This window comes from Nerophis lumbriciformis, linkage group LG11 (genome assembly GCF_033978685.3).
Source record: "Nerophis lumbriciformis linkage group LG11, RoL_Nlum_v2.1, whole genome shotgun sequence".
Taxonomy (NCBI): domain Eukaryota; kingdom Metazoa; phylum Chordata; class Actinopteri; order Syngnathiformes; family Syngnathidae; genus Nerophis; species Nerophis lumbriciformis.
The window spans coordinates 19,678,817-19,697,684 of NC_084558.2; the positions used below are offsets into that span (position 1 = coordinate 19,678,817).

Sequence of the window (18,868 nt, forward strand, 5' to 3'; positions counted from 1 at the left end):
ATCTTGTCTTGGCATTGTATTCAATGAATATAAGTTGAAAAGGATTTGCAAATCATTGTATTCTGGTTTTTTTTTTACGAATTACACAACGTGCCAACTTCACTGGTTTTGGGTTTTGTAAGAATCCATCTTTAAAAAAATGTTTTAGGCCATCTTCACGCTTACCTGCTGCATGCATACGTCATACGTCAGCAGGGACTTTGTCTCAATTGCCACTATAGTGGTGGTAGGGGCGTGGTCAATATGACATCATATATGACATGATCATTTTGATTTGCAATGATGCATATATACCGTATTTTTCGGACTATAAGTCGCAGTTTTTTTCATAGTTTGGCCGGGCTCCAGTGCGACTTATGTTTTTTTCCTTTTTTATTATGCATTTTCAGCAGGTCCGACTTATACTCCAAAAAATACGGTAATCTTTAAAAAGGCTAAAGAAATGTTTTATGTTTATTTAAAAATGTTTAGTGTTATTAGTTATTAATGCCATTAACAATATAAATACTAACATTTTTGTCTTATATCATCAGAATCAAAATCACAATCAATTTAACACAAGGAATTTGACTTGGGAGACTGTGCTCTCTTTGTTCAATGCAGTTTCAATTGTTGCAGCTTGTTGTAAAACGTAACACAGCCTACACTTTATTATGCCCTCCCTGAATGTTGCTATTCAGTTTGCAAATATGTAAACAGTCCTTTAAATTGGATTTGGAAAACAAAAATAGGTGTTTTGTTGATATCTTCCCATCTTACTGTAAAACTAACCACACTCCAGAAAGTACATCATTAGATTAATAATATAATTTGGAATAAACTGAAAAGAGCAATACAACCGTGCGCCGGTTGAGGTGGGCGGGGTTTGGTGGTAGCGGGGGTGTATAATGTAGCCCGGAAGAGTTAGGGATGCATGGGATTCTGGGTATTTGTTCTGTTGTGTTTATGTTGTGTTACGGTGCGGATGTTCTCCCGAAATGTGTTTGTCATTCTTGTTTGGTGTGGGTTCACAGTGTGGCGCATATTAGTAAGAGTGTTAAAGTTGTTTATACGGCCACCCTCAGTGTGACCTGTATGGCTGTTGACCAAGTATGCCTTGCAGTCACTTCCATGTGTAAGCAGAGGCCGCATACAACATGTGATTGGGCCGGCACGCAGTTAGTATGGTGAAAAAGCGGAAGCGACGACAGGTTGTAGAGGACTAAAGGCAGTGCCATCACGGCATGCCCTCAATATTGTTGTCCGGGTGAAAATCGGTGAATGTTTGCACCGGGAGATTTCCTTGAGAGGCACTGAAATCCGGAAGTCTCCCGGAAAAATCGGAAGGGTCGGCAAGTATGCAGCTGAGCCGCATCAGAGTTGTCAAAGAGCCGCATGCGGCTCCGGAGCCGCGGGTTGCTGACCCCTGGACTGGCTCATAGACAAGCTAACTCAAATTAGCAGGGCACATATACTGTATATAAACAATCCTTCACACTAACATTCATACCTATGGACAATTTGCCGTCTCCAATGAAGCTAAAATGCATATTTTTGGAATGTGGGAGTAAACTGGAGTGTTCAGAGAAAATCCCCACACTCAATGGGACAAGTGCAAACTCCACACAGTCCATACGGATGTTCGAAGATGCACACAGTATAACGTTTGACTATATTGTCTGTAGTAATGTCAAAATATTTAGGGTACCGGTACTTTAGATTGGCTTGAACAAGAAATGCATTACCGGTAATTAATTTAAAATACCTCTCTTCAATTTTCTCTCCTTACTTTTGACAGATGTCAACTCGTTTAGGTGCTGACGCACTTCTGACAGGCAACTTAGATGTACCTTTTTTTTTGTTTTTTTTAATAAAGCAATAAGGAACGTTTTGATATTTGAGCTATTTTTCAAACCTATTATAGCCAATAGTACATCAATAATAGACTATATGTGGTATATCCGTTCATACAATACATTACTTAAATTTGTTTTCATGTTAAAAAAATGTTTTCATGGGGGGGAAAAAGAAAGAAAAAACTTATTTTGAAGGTGTAGCAGCAGTAATCTTGCTGTGTCGTTGCGCCACGATCGTTTACATGTAGGGGAAACCCTTGGCAACCAATGGGAGATTTTGTACCTGTGACCTGTTTTGAAAAGATTTTATTATAAATAACAAATAATATAATGCGCAAATCGGTCCGAATCGAATCGTCACCACAACAATCGGAACCAAATCAAATCGTGAGTTGTAAGATTCACATCCCTATTAGTATACGGTACTTAAAGAGGTCATATTATGATTTTATTACTACATTTAAAACACTTCCTGGTAGTCCACATAACATGTAATGGTGGTTCTTTAGTCAGATTTTGTTTTACAGACCATCTTCAAGCTGCTTTCTGACCGTCTCTTCAGGATGCGCCGTTTTGTGGGTGGTCCTATTTACATGCCTACACTTCGAATGTGTTTTCTTTCCACCAGCTATGTTGTAATTTTTAGCACTTGCATATGGAGTGTACTGACATATTTAGGTTAGAACTATACGTTCCTTTGTATTAGAAATGGCAACAGTGGAGGATGCATGTACGAGCCAGTCTTCTCCACTACTTATTGACTACAATGTCGGACTCGGGGAAAGCTCTTTGGGTAAAACTTTCCCATATATGGAGATATCCGCTGACGTCACCAATGGGGAAAACATCACAAGTTGTGCAAATTACGAACGGCTCATTTGGAGGCAGTATGAAGGAAGGCAAGATTGTTTTATAAATATCTCCCCCATACCTCTGTGGTTTTATTTTCAAATTTGGGGGATTTATGCAGGTAAAAAATTTTGGTTTTGCATTATAGCCAGCAAGTGTACTGCTTGTAAAGCAAGTGTGTTGCGCGCTTTATGTAAACAATCTGAACGGAGTAGCATACCACTAGTTTCACTTCATATAAAAATAACAATTACAATAAGACATTGCACACTATTATGTTAGATCCACTATTGACTAGACTCTCACTATATTATGCTAGATCCACTCGACGTCCATTGCACCGATCGCCCGGGGCTGGGGGTCCCCCCCACATCTGCGGTCCCCTCCAAGGATTCTCATTGTCATCCCATTGGGTTGAGTTTTTTTTTCTTGCCCTGATGTGGGATCTGAGCCGAGGATGTCGTTGTGGCTTGTGCAGCCCTTTGAGACACTCGTGATTTAGGGCTATATAAGTAAACTTTGATTGATTGATTGATTGATTAGTGGTAGAGTGTACTCTAATTGTGCTTATATTGTGTTTTTACCACAGCATTGGCTTGATAACACAAGAAAGGATGGACAAGAGTATGCTGACCTAATGTAGTGTCGTCAGTTTTACAGCCGTCATACAGAACTTGGAATAAACTACTATTAGTACTACTACTATGTTCAGCACTTACATTGTACTATTTATGAAGTATGTATGGATTTAATCCAGCAAATTACTTTCACAATATCAAAAGGTTTAAAAGGTAACCCGTATTTAAAACATACGTGGGTGGGTTATAGAATCAGAATATTCTCAAGTGCCTTCATTTATGCTGCTACAACAATTCTGCAAGTGGAAAAAGCACATATTTTTGTAAATATATTTTTATTCACACAATTAAAAATCTGCAATGATGAATGCAAATCAAATTGCATTCATCATTGAATGAACAGTTATCTAATCAAATCTTGTTGTGCTTAAGATTCTCACCCTTAAACCCCCAGCCCCAAACTCACACATGCTCGCTTCACCACTTAATTTATGCCAATGACAAGTACAGTACGTGTAAACTTCTAACCACAACTACTACATTTTGTATTTTGTGCCAACAAATCATATTTGTGTGTGTCTTAGAGAAAATGTTGGCCCTCTAGAGGAGTGTGTCTGGGATGCTGTGAGCCAGAGAGAGAGGAGAAAGGTGATCTTTACTGGAGAGGGGGAGGCTGAAGACAAAAGTGATGTTAGTGCCTCCAGTGATGACGAAGACAGTGATGAAGATGAAGAAGAAAGTGAACTGGAGGAGCAGGATGAGGATAATTTAGCCCATAACCTTTCCAGTTTTATCCGAGAGGCAAGAGACCAATGTGCTATAAGTGAGAAAGCTGTCCCACCTTTGAAGAAACAGAAGCTACAGGAGACAAAAGAAGTGGTGGCCGAGTTGCCTATGTTCGCTGACAGTGAAGACGACTTGGAGATGAGCGGAGAAGAGGATGAAGAAAAGGATGCTGAGAAAGTGGGAGACTCAGGACATTGTTCCGATGAGGATGAAGAAGAGAGTACCGGTAGTGATGAAGAGAGGGACGATGTGGATGAAGAATTGTCACTGCAGGAGGAGGATGAAGATGCGGCGCAATCTACAGGAGAAAATACAGCGAGTGAAAGTGATGAAGACGAAGAAGAACTGGGTAAATAATTATTTTGTATTTGTTAACCAAATACTTATTTATTAGTACGGGTCTTATTGCACATTCATATAAGTCACACTATGCTGCGATATAAACCTTTTTTTCTTTAGCATTTAATCTTGGTGAGAGTATTGTATTGCAATTTTCTTTGAGTTGCGTTTTTTTGTGTGTGTCTGTGTCCGTAACCAGTGATTAATATAAATTCATGACAAATGTTTCAACAGCATATTATATAACATTACCATTTCACAAAAGAATCAAACTCGGTTAAAATCAGACAAACAAAATTCACATTCTGGTGCGGAAATGCTTTTGCCTAACAAAACACTTAAAGGTGTCTAAATATTGGAAAATTTTTCATCAAGAAAATTAAATGTCACTCTCTGGCAGGAATTGGGAGGCAGATACAATTTGAACAATTGTGAAAACATGGATATGGCCTTTTTAAGGTTTAATGTATTATCTAAAGTATCATGACAATAATTCTTAAGATAAATTCAATTTACGATCTGCTTTATATTGTGTACATGCAGGCCTACAATGAGAGACATCACAAGTTTCATAAATGTATTCATTTGTTTAATGTACAGGTGTCAAACTCAAGGCACGGGGGGCCAAATGGCCTGCAAAAGCCTAGAAATATTTGTCAGTGAAGTACTTATCTTTTCTTACTAAATGTATTTGTCTTTCCATTTTGACAAGAAAAAATGCATGTACTGCATGCAATTGCTTATCTTTTAAACTACTGTAAAAATAATGCCACAAGTATTATATCATCATACATTTCAATCAAGTTATCCATTAAATTGTTCACTGTCAAAATGACAATAGATTTTACAGTAAAAAAAAAAATAACTTGCTGCTCAGTCGCCAGAATTCTACAAAAGAAAGAAAAAAGTATGGTACCGTTTTTACATTTACAGTGATACATCATAAAAACAATAGGTTTTACAATTTATAAAAATGACACCGTTTTTATGCTGTAAAAACTTACAAATTGTACCGTAACATTCTGGCAACTGAGTTTTTTCAGTAAAATTCATAGATTTTTTTGGGTGTACGTAAAAAATGTATATAAAAAATAAATAATTCATTGTTAAATAATTAATGATTTAAAAAAATTAATCGTAATTGCATAATTATATCATGAAGCCAGTCCATATATATTTATATTTATTATTCACTGTTATACGGCCCTCTAAGGGCAGCCATAACTTCACTGTGGCCCCTAATGAAAACGAGTTTGACAGACCTGATTTAATGTATTAGTCTTTTGCTTTAGCATTTCAACTTTGTGATGCCGTTTGTCATCATTCCTTTGTAACGTCTGGGAAGTTCTAGTTATTAGTCTGTTGTCTTACATCACATTTAGTGTAACCCCTCATACCACCCCACACAGTATTTACAAATGTCACTCATTAGGTGGGTCACTTTTGTATGTGTTTACAGGAGCACTGCGGTGGAAAGAGGGTCTGCAGCAAAAGGCATCAGAAGCTTTTCTACGGCAACAAGAAGTTGCACCCAAACTGCGAAAACTGGTGTATGGCTCAGGTATCTTCTGATTCTTTTTACAAGCTTCAAACAGCATCCCATCACCCAGACAACTCCAAATTTGGAAATTACCCAATCTATGACATGCACTGTTTTGATTGTGTCTAATAACTAGGGGTGTAAAAAATAAAAATGATTTTGGAATAAATTGTTGTCCTATTTTGGGCTTCGTATTGCGCCATACATTTCAATGATAGGTTGATTGGCAACACTAAATTGGCCCTAGTGTGTGAATGTTGTCTGTCTATCTGTTGTGGCCCTGCAATGAGATGGTGACTTGTCCAGGGTGTACCCCGCCTTCCGCCCAAATGCAGCTGAAATAGGCTCCAGCACCCCCCGCGACCCCAAAAGGGACAAGCGGTAGAAAATGGATGGATGGATATTGCGAAATTCTTATTTGTAACGATTGTTAATCGATTAAAAAAACAATATATATATTTTTTAAATGTATTTATTTAAGTCTGTCCTTTCCAACCAGGCAAATAATATTGTTGATGTAGATGACCATATTTGCTGCACAGATAAGTAATTGAAACATTTATCAAAACTGTTTCGTCTATTTTATGGAGGGCTGTAGTTAATCATAGAACTGGCACCCAATGTTATTAAAAAAAGTTTTGATTATGAATCAAGAATTGTTTTGAAGCAAGAATTGATTCTGAATCGAATTGTTACACCCAAGAATCAAATTGTGTGGTGCACAGATTCAGAGCTCTACTAATAACTTATTTCACTGGAGTCTGAATCCAGTCCGTACATTTATTTTGACATACACAGTGGAATAGGGGTTAGTGCATGTGCTTCACAATATGAAGGTCCTGAGTTCAATCCCGGGTTCGGGATATTTCTGTGTGGAGTTTGCATGTTCTCCCTGTGACTGCGTGGGTTCCCGCCAGGTACTCCGTCTTCCTCCTACCTCCAAAAACATGCCCTGGGGATAGGTTGATTGGCAACACTAAATGGTCCCTAGTGTGTGAATGTGAGTGTGAATGTTGTCTGTCTATCTGTGTTGGCCCTGCGATGAGGTGGCAACTTGTCCATGGTGTACCCCACCTTCTGCCCGAATGCAGCTGTGCTGCAGTGCTCCAGCACCCCCCGCAACCCTGAAAGGGACAAGCGGCAGAAAATGGATGGATGGATGGATGTTAAGTAAATCAACTGTTAGTGTGAGCTTGTGCAAAATGCCATAAAATGTAAAAGAGCAAAAACCACAAATATTATTGAGTGCTTAAAATTCCCTCATCTGTAGGGTCCCTAAGGACAGTTGGTATCAATGTGTCTTTTACGAACAGTGCGCTTGCCAATTTAGTTGTTTGTATTTTTTTTGTAGTTGAAGGGAAAGACGACGACGGTGACGATGATGAGGAAGAGTTGGGGGGACTTTTTCGGGTCAACCGCCCTCAAAAGAGTAAAAGATTTCAAGCAAACGCACTTGATTGTTCTCGTTTCGACCCCAATTCCTCCCACAACTGGGATCTGAAGGAGGTAGTGTGTTTGTCACACTTGCATGAGCAAGTTATTCTGCAGTTTTTGTTATATATAAAAATAAAACTTAAGAGAGTTTGAAAGAAACTCATTGAGATCGTTTTTTCCTCCAGGTGCTTGACTCCATTAGGGACTGCTTTGTAACTGGGAAGTGGGAGGACGACCAAGATGCCGCCACACTGCTGAAGGAGGATGGTAAAAGAGACTGTCCACTTTGTCTTTTTCATAACCAAATATAACATTGTCGCTGTAAACACTTAAAAAATACATGAAAAAATTTATCGATTTGGTTTTGCTGGATGACATTGACTGTACTTATAAATTATCAAGTGTAACTGCTGAGGATTTGAAAAAAAATTCCAATTGCTTTGATAATTAACAATTCCTTTTCTCATGTAGATGAGATGTACGGGGATTTTGAAGATCTGGAAACAGGCCAGGTCCACACTGGCAAAAATGGGTTGCAGGATAAAGATGAGGTGATTAGATTAGTTAGGTTTTATTCAGTGACTATCTTGGCAGAGAAAAACACTGGCATTAAATGAAAATCTCCTCTTTTTGAAGCATCCCATCGTAATACAGTATTGTAAGTTTATCAAAATACTACATACCAACAGCATATATGATACAACCCATGCGGAAAATATAGTCTGCGCCGCTGTGCCATCATAACAACGGTTTGGTTACTTGTTTGTTTATTTCCAAGTTTAGCATTATTTGATAGAACGATGCCTTTTTTAAAGTATGGCACAGTGAGCTCAGACATCCACAATATTCGAAAAACAGATTTTCAAGAGCGTGTTTGGTGGCGTGTGTGGGGCTCAAACCAGGCTGTGTTCTCTCACCGTAGGAACTAAACATCTATTAATTTTGCCTTTAACAAAACTGATGTAAAATTTAAAAAAACATGTACCGGTATTGTTTTCCCCAAGCTGCTGCCTCCCCTTACGACGTTTTACAGTGTCTTCCAGGGGAGGTCTGCCTGACTGTGTGAAAGACCACTGCTTGACGACATACTCGCTAGGCCACGGGTCCCCATAGTGGGGCCCGCTGGCCAAATTTGGCCCGCCAAAGGGTGGCCCCAGATTTAATACATATTCATATTGGCATCTTTAAAGCTCACACAATCATTGACGACATGTCCGCAAGGCAAACGAGTTGCTAAGTTTGGGCACCCCAGTACTCGGCCATTCGTAAGTTGCTGTACTTGCTCGTAATTCTCATTAACTTTTTTGGCTCCAGTTGACCGGCTTGTGAGCTGTAATTTATCCGATTACGAGTTGTCCTCTCTTATTTTGAGTTGTTTTGATTGTTTTGTGCAAAGTGGCGGCTGTCAACTACTTACGAGAGGAAAAATTGCAGTAATTAGCTAGTCTTTATTACACACACATACAAATGTAATCGGGTGAGCAAGTTGGTTTAACTGTTTAATTATTTTGAGTCTAAGTATATTATCTATGTTACAAAATGGGTTTGTTATCATTAAAAACCTGCCAAAAATGGTCACATTGGTCGTTATATTGTGCGCTCATGCTTGCATATGCACACAGTTGGCTGTGTCCTGCTCACCTATTACTTTAAGTGTGATTTTTATAGCCTGCAAAGTTTAAAAGCCTTTTAAGTTTTGGCTCAAATAAACTGTTGAAAACCTTAAGGGAACCCCATCCATTTTTTACATTTCCTTGATGGTTAACTATTTGTAATGGTTTTTTTTTACTATGCCACACCAGCATCATTTTACTTCTTGTTTGTTCTTCTAACCAACAGAATAGTGAAAATGAAGATGATGATGATGACACTCAAGAGACTGCAATGAGGGTGAATGATGATGAAGTCCAAAAAAAAAAGCGTTTGGAGAAGAAACAGCGGCTCAAAGAGAGATTTGATACAGAATATGATGATGAAGACGCCACTTACTTTGATGATCTGAAGGAGGAGATGCAAAAGCAGGCAGCGGTAATGCAAGCATTTGTACTAAGACGCTCAAAATGCACAAACGCTCAGTAAATTTTATTTTATGCCTTTTTGTTTGGTGGAAAATTGTACATTAAGTTGAAATGTACATTTATATATATGTAATGTTGATGTAGCAAACTCCTTTTGCCGTGTAGCTTGTACTGAGTTTGCTACAATTCCGTGGTGATAGCTTACCCCTGTAGCTTAGCTACATTTATTCGAGAGTAACTCGTAGCTGAGCTTACTACAATTTCCAAGTAGCTTGCCATTCACTAATGATCTATTAGTGTACATCTGTAACTAGTTTGCTATATTATTGCAAATACTTTGAAAATGTGCACTTATTTCTTACTAAACTTACTGTCACCAAGTTTGAGCAAATCAATGACTGGCAGTTAAGTAACATGTTTAAAACCAATCTTGGATTACATTTTGACAACAAAATTGCATTTGTATAAAAATATTGTTTTTGTTTTTTTCACAAAAATTTGTGATGCAAGTAATAACCTGTGATTAATCATGATTAATCACAATTCAGAAGCGTGATTAATCTGTGATAAAATTAATCAATTGACAACCATTTTATATATATGTATATATATTGACAACCCTTATATATTGTATATGTTTAATGTGTGTGTGTGTGTGTGTATGTATATATATATATATATATATATATATATATATATATATATATATATATGTATGTATGTATATATACGGTATATATATTTGTGTGTGTGTGTGTGTGTGTATATATATATATATATATATGTACGGTATATATATATATATTTGTATGTGTGTGTGTGTGTGTGTGTGTATATATATATATATATATATGTGTGTGTGTGTGTAATTATATATATATATATATATATATATATATATATATATACATACATATACAGTATATACACACACACATATGTGTTTGTGTTCCTACAGCGTATGTTTATTCTCATTATTTTTCTTTGTTCCAAAGCTGAACAGGTCGGAGTTTGTGGATGAAGACGATGAGACAAGAGTGCAGTACGAAGGTTTCCGGCCTGGAATGTACCTCAGAATCGAGATCGCCTCTCTTCCCTATGAGTTTGTAAGCAACTTTGATCCCCACTATCCCATTATCCTTGGCGGCCTTGGTTCCAATGAAGGGAGTGTTGGATACCTTCAGGTATGTCCTGTTGATTTATGTTTTTGTGAAAGAATCTTATGAAGCTTTTGCTCTATGTTGAATGTATTTATTTAGTTTGTGTGTGTTTGTGCACTCGTCAGATGAGACTGAAGAAACATCGCTGGTATAATCGTATCTTGAAGACAAGGGACCCCCTCATTCTGTCCCTAGGCTGGCGCCGCTTTCAGACCATCCCCCTTTACCACATTGAGGATCACAACGGGCGACACCGCCTGCTTAAATATACACCACAGCACATGCACTGTGGTGCCTCCATCTGGGGTAAGGTGACACACCAACATATTCTGGGTGATGCTTTTTCGTAGAAAGGCCAGCTTTTCAGACTTACTGTATATATATCAGGGTTTCCTCTAGACTGCCAAGATACCTGTGGCTGTGGGGGCGTGGTTATGGACGTGGTCACCATACATCATCATACAATTTGCATAATTTCCTATGATATATTTCTTTAAAAAGGCTACAAAAATGTATTCGTACATTTTAAAAACTAATCTGTTATTATTAATTAGTATTAATATACATATATATATATATATATATATATATATATATATTTATTTATTTTTATTTATTTTTTTATTTTTTTGCCATATTTTCAATTGTTCCTGCTTATTGTACAATGTACTTTGTGGAGATTTATTCGACTGTCTAAAGCAGGGGTCCCCAGACCTTTTGACTCGGGGGTCGCATTCGGTTAAAACAATTTGGCCGGGGGCCGGGTTGTGTGTGTATATATTCCTCGCGCACTAATTGACTGAAAGAGCGCACACTTGCAGATCGCGATGATGTCACGTTATCGATGGGAAAATGCATTTTTTAACAATATGATTTGCCTGAGCGGCTAGGAGACACCGAGAGTAACAAGCGGTAGAAAATGGATTAGAAAGGACAGATTAAAAAATAATAATAATAATAATTAAAAATATATATATTTTTAATTTTATTTTATTTTTTTAACTTGTGACAGGCCGTAGTTTGGGGACCCCTGTTCTAGAGACTTAATTATTTTTTTATTTAAAACAACTACCACCAAATCTAGCATCTTTTTCTGGTGTTCGAGACTCCACTTCTGTCCCTTGATGTCCCTGACGAAAGAGGAGAGCAACAGCAAGCATGACGTCACGCTTGCTTCGCGCTGTTGCTCCAGTTGGACATTCGTTTTCCTAAAAGCTGCCACTGTCAACTTAATATTTGCACATTTTCTAGATAGCTCTATATCTGGCATATATCAAAATCAAGTCCACATTGCAGACATGCTGACAACTCTCTAGACACAATGGCGTGCGTTTTGTTTACGTCCGGTTTTGGCAGCGCTGTTTTCTTTGATCAAAGTCTTTTTTCGGTGGTCAAATTTTTGGTACATCACTTGTCAATAGTGCGCAAATAGGCTATATATGTGTATATATATCTATATTCATACTGTAACAACCAGCTGGTGTTAATGTTTTATGTTTGTGTGGTTTGGATTTGATTTTAGTTTTTCCCATGTTTGCAAACACACCGTCCGTGCCTGAAAGGCGATTGGTGGAGAATGAGGAAGGGTTTTTGTGTGTCTGGGGAAGCGCAGACTCACAGAGACGAAAGTGTGTACACGGGAGGTAAAACCTGTATGATTTGTGCCATTTGTTATCATAAGATAGGTAAAAAAAAAAAAAGTTTAAAAATCTACGGACTTTGTGTGATTTCTCCTAGGGTTTACGATATATTATATTACTTTAATTTGTTTTCAAGTAAAAAAGAAAAAACAACATATTTTCAAGGTGTGGCGCTAATAAAAATGCTGTTGCGGCGCGTCACATTCGAATTTAACCGCGACATTTGCCGCAACCGCCCTTGTGATTTGCAGTAATGCCCTAAAAATGTACCAACATTTACGGCAACAACATGCCGTGACCACCCTTGACTTTTTACTTGTTAATGGAGTAGGGATGTAACGATGAACGGTATAATGATAGACGACGTTAAAATTCCAGACGGTAAATAACGGTTATTTACCGAAAAGCTGTCATTTATTAATGCATTTTAGGCAACTGCTTACTTCCTGAATACTGAAGCGCAGCAGAGTCTGCGCATGCGCACTTAAGCTGTTTGGCTCGGGAAACATGGCGGCGACTCCATGGACTTTGTTTTGAAAATGTTCCCTCCGAGCTAACAAAGCCAATCGCTTCGTTTCAATCGCTTTTACTTCTGTGGAGTTTCGGTGTGCGATTAAGAGCGCAAGGAGGAGAACAATATTTGATGTTGCAGTTTCATTTTGAACGTGCAGCTGGTGTCCTTCCACCAGCTGCTGGGACTGAGAGTTACCATGCATAAGGCGATGTGTCGGGAATGTACCTGTTTATAAAGTTTGTAGTTTGTTTACTGGGATGTTCACTCGTCCTTTATTTAACTGCTAACTTTGTTAGTGTTCCAATAACATCAATACTAGCTAAAATGTTTAGTCATTTCATCGAATTGAACGCTGGCTGAGTTGTCCGGGAGGCACAAAAATTGTGTGTTAGATGTGAGGTGTCACTCCTCTTTACTTTTGTTGGCCAAACTGTTGCACTAAAGTACATGGTTTTTGTTGAAGAACAAAGCTTGTTTATTTGACTTCATCTTCATTAGCCAAACTGCTTTGTGTTTTATATTGATATCAAAAAGTAAACACCATGTCTTTTTTACATTGTTTTTTTTCATTCCACAAAGTAATTACTTTAAAAACCATTCATGTCACAAAGCATTTTGTTAATGTTTTATGGTGTATAGTTAATTCCTATATGACATATTTCTACTCAAACTCTCAATGCAGCTGATACAGCATGTACATGTATACACATTAGTACGGTACATGTAAATGTACATAACTTAAAAAATGCCTCTCTCTATGAAAATGTAAAACTAGAGATAAAGGCATCATGTAATAAAAAAATCTGACACGCTGATAGTATTAATGAACAAAAACACAAATATTTGTCTTTAGATAGAATGTAGAGCATTTTTATTAGATATTACAAATTACATGATGGCGTCGAATTCACACCCCAACACTGTTTTACCTAAGATAGTGAATAGTCTTGATTAATAATCGTGATTTCAATATTGTTAAAAATAATCGTAATTATTATTTTGTCCATAATCGTGCAGTCCTATGTATAAAACTTGACCTCATATATTAACACTATTTTTATCTATATGGACAAAAAGTGGAGCCCCTGCCTCGAAAGAAAATAATGTTTGCCTTGGTGCCTTTCCAACTTGCTTAGGTGCCCTAAAATATGAGCCCTCCTTTAAGGCAACACTTGCCTTGACCTTAAAAAGTTCAAATTCGAGGCCTGTATATATATATATATATATTCTGGTTCTGGTTTTGCAAGATGTGCCATATCATTAAGTTAGTGTTTTGTTTTTTTAAGTAATCCCTTAGTTTTAATACCCTTTTTAAATCTTCTGAATGATGACGTGAGAGAACATCACAAGATTTCCACAAGATCTTCTAAATTTCTCATGTCACAACTTTAGGAATCCCATGTATGGTAAGTTATAAGTGGCCGCTGCTCAGTACCGTTTATTGCTTTTTCTTTAAAATGGCAGCCAGAAAGTTTTTTTCGGATGTAAGAATTGTGAATGTAAACCAAGCAATGCAAATAGGTTTTGTTTTCAAGGGAGCTGAGGACTTTTTTCTATTTGTTTACTGTTGGTTTCCATCATTTATTTTATTTTTGAGAATTCCACCATTGCTCAATACACTGATGTTTACACTGTACATTTGTTGGTACAAAACTCGAAAAATGTTACTTCAAATACTAAATTGACGCTAATTGAAAATTGGATTAGGAAAAACAAAATTGGTGATTTAATGCAGACAAGAGTAAATGTGTTAGGATCCAAATATATATTTTTTAAAACCCCACATTTGCTAAGTTTGACTGTGAGAGGTACTGTCACTGAACACATCACTGAGGAAAAGCTAGTCGGTGCAAAGTTGACACTGTCAAACTCAGGGTTTTCCTTGATTGCGGCGGCCCACCATAGAAAAATCATAGCCGCCACACCTTTTTAAAACAAATTAAAGTAATACTTAAGCCTTCAGAAGAAGTCACACACAGTCCGCTATTTTTTACTTTTATTTCCAATTACGGTACATGACAACAACCGGCCCAATTCCAACATGTTGTACCTCTCGTGCAAACACTTTTGTATCTGTGCTTCCCCAGACACACAACAACCATTCCTAATTTTCCGCCAATCCGCTTTCAGGCACAGATGGTGCGTTGCAATCATGGGAAAATGTAATATCAAATCAAAAGCACATGACCATAAAACATTACCACCAGCAGGGCGTTACAGTATGAATGAATACTAATAGCCTATTATTTGCACACTATTGACTCGTGATGCAACGGAAAATTGGCCGCCGAAATAGACTTAAATCACCGAAAACAGCACCGCCAAAACTGGATGTTGTGATGACGTAAACAAGACGCACAAGATAAGATTGTCTGGAGCAGAGTCAGCATGTCTGCGGTGGGGATGTAATTTTAATATATCCCCAAATAAACCCATGGACATCAGTCTACTAGTTGTGCAAATATTAAAAGGAGAAATTAAAATTAAAGGATTTTAAGGAGAAAAAGTCTAACTGGAGCAGCAGCGCGAAGCAAGTGTGATGTCATGCTAGCTGCAGCTCTCCACCTTTGTCAGGGACATTGAGGGACAGAAGTCGAATCTTTAAACACGGTTACAATCTATAATAACACCAAAAAAAGATGATAGATTTGTTGCTTGTTGTTTTTAATCTAGTAAAAGTCGCTAGACCAGGGGTGTCAAACGTATCATGCCCGCTAACAGGTTTAATCCGGCCCGCGGCCTGCAAAATAAATTAAAAGTTAAAGTTAAAGTACCAATGATTGTCACACACACACTAGGTGTGGCGAGATTATTCTCTGCATTTGACCCATCACCCTTGATCACCCCCTGGGAGGTGAGGGGAGCAGTGGGCAGCAGCGGTGGCCGCGCCCGGGAATCATTTTGGTGATTTAACCCCCAATTCCAACCCTTGATGCTGAGTGCCAAGCAGGGAGGTAATGGGTCCCATTTTTTTATAGTCTTTGGTATGACTCGGCCGGGATTTGAACTCACAACCTACCGATCTCAGGGCGGACACTCTAACCACTAGGCCACTGAGTAGGTCAAATTAGCTAAGTATAAAAAAGGGCTGCAATTTTTGAATGAAACTGCTGTTCTAAATTTGTCCACTGGATGTCGCAATAGCAATTCCAGTATAACCCATGTCAAAAATCACCCTGTTTAAAGATGACGTGTCAGCTGACTTTAACCGCCCTCTGGATTGGCTGCCGCTACTCCAATCAGCGCAGGTGCAAGCAATCAGCTGCTCCTGTTGTGGATGACAGCAGATGGCGGCAGACTGATGCAGTATTGACACACAATACCTCCTTTAATTGTAAATTATTCATTCAACAGGTAAAATAAAACGGTAGGATGAAAGATAAGTCAACATGACCATCATCTTTGTAGTTAAAATTCTGTGCAGCAATTGTAATTTGTTGACGGCATGATGCGCATTCTGAACTCCATTGTAAAAATGTTTGTTTCTACATTTATTGTTTGTTCTATTTTTGTTCTATTTATTTATTAAGAATTTTCAACTAACTTGAAGTGTTTTGCCAAGAGGATTATTCGTGATATGTACATTGTCAGAATGTGCTTGTTCTATTTTTGGCCAAAGTAAGACAATGAAAACAATCTAAAGTTGTCTTTATTTTTAAGTTTTAATGCCATGATTTTACCAGTCCGGTCTGCGTGGGAATAGATTTTTCTCCATGCGGCCCCTGACCTAAAATAGGTTTGACAACCCTTGCCTTAGACACTTAAAAAATTCTCAAAGTACATTGTAGAATAAGCAGCAACAACTGAAAATATAGCAAAGCGATATAATATAAAAAATATATGATAATACTAATTAATACTAACACAGAGTTGTTTTAAATGTACGTATGTATACATTTTTTGAGCCATCATCCATCTATTTTCTACTGCTTGTCCCTCTCGGGGTCGCGGTGGGGCTGGAGGTTATCCCAGCTGCACTCAGACGGAAGGCAGGGACCCTGGACAAGTCGCCAACTCATCACAGGGCCAATACATATAGAAAGACAACATGGGGCCAATTTAGTGTTGCCAATCAACGTATCCCCAGGTGCATGTCTGTTTTAAAGACAATCGTCATTTTCGCAAATTATACGATGACGTCATTCTGACCATGCGCCCACCACACCCTTAATCACCCCACCGCCACTGGTATCTTGGCAATCTAGGGAAAACCCTGAAATTAGAAAAGTCATAAATCAAATATTACTGAAAATGGGACGAAATACAACAGTTGTAAAGTTGTAGTCAAATACAACTGAAATAAAATTAAACCGCAAGTTGCTTAAAATAAAGCAGCTTTTATTTGTCCTATATTGGCAATTAAAATACATTATAGAATAATGAATACCCAGCTATTTTGGCTAAGTGTAAAGTCCACTGTTGATGTGATCATTAAATTAACTGCAGTATTATTTCTCATCTTGTCTGAAGGTCCCATCACACCACAGGGCACAGGTTTCCTGGCTTTGCAGTCTGTAGCAGGAATTAAAGTAAGCATTTTTCCCTCTTGTCTGTTTGTACAATGTTGTAGAAATAATTTTCTTCTGGTCATGTCAATGATGTAAATTTACTTAACTCAAGGTTTGAGGCTATTTTCCTGATTGTCAGTTTAGCATAGACATGTTGAAACAATTTCATATCTTAAATATAGCATTACAAATTGGCAGCCATGTTTCCACCAGTCTACCCAAGGGCAACTGTGGCTACTAATGTAGCATACCACCGTCAATGTGTGGATTTGGAGTGAAATCTAATTTCCCCTCAGGGATTAATAAAGTACTTCTGAAATCTGAATGGATTATGGGCTCACAGTAAAGGTTTGGGTGTAGAAAGACGTTATATTAATTTATATTTATCAATTATTATTATTATTACTGCATAATGTTTTATATAGTAATATGTAAATGTGTGATATAGAATAAATAAATGTGTATATAGAATACATTGTCGTTGTCAATCATAACTACTTCGCACATACTGTATTAAAATACTGCAGTTCCCAAAAGATCAAATCAAATCAAATCAAAAGATCCCACTGCTCAAGAAAACACTTGTATTGTACAGGCTTGTCTGAAGTTTGTCAATAAACAAGCTTGAGAGAATGTGATGTGGTTAGATGAGGGCGCTAACTTAACATGTTTGGAGGCATAAAAATACTGAATACGACCCTAAGAACACCATCAATAGTTAGGTGGAAACATTATTTTTTTGCTTCTCTGGCGACCAACTGCAATACATTTTTTACTTCTGTACTATGATTTCTTCACCAAGTAATTAATCAAGTTTCACTTTGCGATTGGTTACTTATTTTCCTTAATCAAATAAAGAATACATATAAAGAGTAAAACATACTCGATCGTCACAAATCCGCACTCTTGGGCCGCAACACATCAGAATTAGAGAATGGATCATATCAGTTTAACAAAAACATTATTTTTTCTACTCTGCAGGCAAATTTCCGTATTGCTGCCACAGGAGTTGTCCTGGACCTGGATAAGTCAGTGACTGTTGTAAAGAAGCTCAAACTCATTGGTTATCCATACAAGATCTTCAAGAACACATGTCTCATTAAGGTACAAGTTTTTTTTATTGTGTCTGTCTTTAAGTATTGGAGGGGTTCACTGACATTCATCCATTTACAATATTGCTTATCCTGTTCAGAATCATGGGTGGCAGTTACCTCACAAAAACAACCTATTTCTATTAGGGCTGTACATTTCTTTATGATGAACAATTTGATACAATTAAACACGATTTTTAAAAACCGAACAATTTGATAAGATTTGTTGCGGTGTCTGAACATTTTAATTCTATGGTTAACATTTGTTGATTCTTTTTTACACCATAAAAGAACAAAACCACTCCTTTCTGAGCATACTCTGCTACTGTTAGAGGTAAATAGTTAGCACCTTGTCATCAAGCACTTAGACTAGATCTGTCCAATCTAAGGCCATGTCTACACTAAGTCGTTTAACCCCTTAAACGAATAATTATTTAGCCTAAGCCCCGTTTTAGCCACACTAAACCAGCGTTTAAGGTACCCCTCCTCGGACACATTTTTACACGGGTAAGTCAGCCGTGTAATTCTTGAGTCTCCGGCACTTAGCTTTGTATGGACTCATTGATCGTTTACAAA

General features: G+C 37.6%; 1 protein-coding gene across 3 annotated transcripts in view; it reads left to right on the forward strand.

Moving 5' to 3' along the window:
* bms1 (BMS1 ribosome biogenesis factor) overlaps positions 1 to 18,868 on the forward strand; it is a 43,530-nt gene that overhangs the window by 17,345 nt on the left and 7,317 nt on the right. For all 3 annotated transcript variants that reach the window (XM_061967121.1, XM_061967119.1, XM_061967120.1), the window contains 10 exons: positions 3,847 to 4,397; positions 5,847 to 5,948; positions 7,279 to 7,433; positions 7,547 to 7,628; positions 7,833 to 7,912; positions 9,201 to 9,389; positions 10,375 to 10,563; positions 10,665 to 10,845; positions 17,164 to 17,222; positions 18,183 to 18,305. In XM_061967121.1, coding sequence (XP_061823105.1) covers positions 3,847 to 4,397; positions 5,847 to 5,948; positions 7,279 to 7,433; positions 7,547 to 7,628; positions 7,833 to 7,912; positions 9,201 to 9,389; positions 10,375 to 10,563; positions 10,665 to 10,845; positions 17,164 to 17,222; positions 18,183 to 18,305 — 1,711 coding nt within the window. The remainder of the gene's footprint in view (positions 1 to 3,846; positions 4,398 to 5,846; positions 5,949 to 7,278; positions 7,434 to 7,546; positions 7,629 to 7,832; positions 7,913 to 9,200; positions 9,390 to 10,374; positions 10,564 to 10,664; positions 10,846 to 17,163; positions 17,223 to 18,182; positions 18,306 to 18,868) is intronic.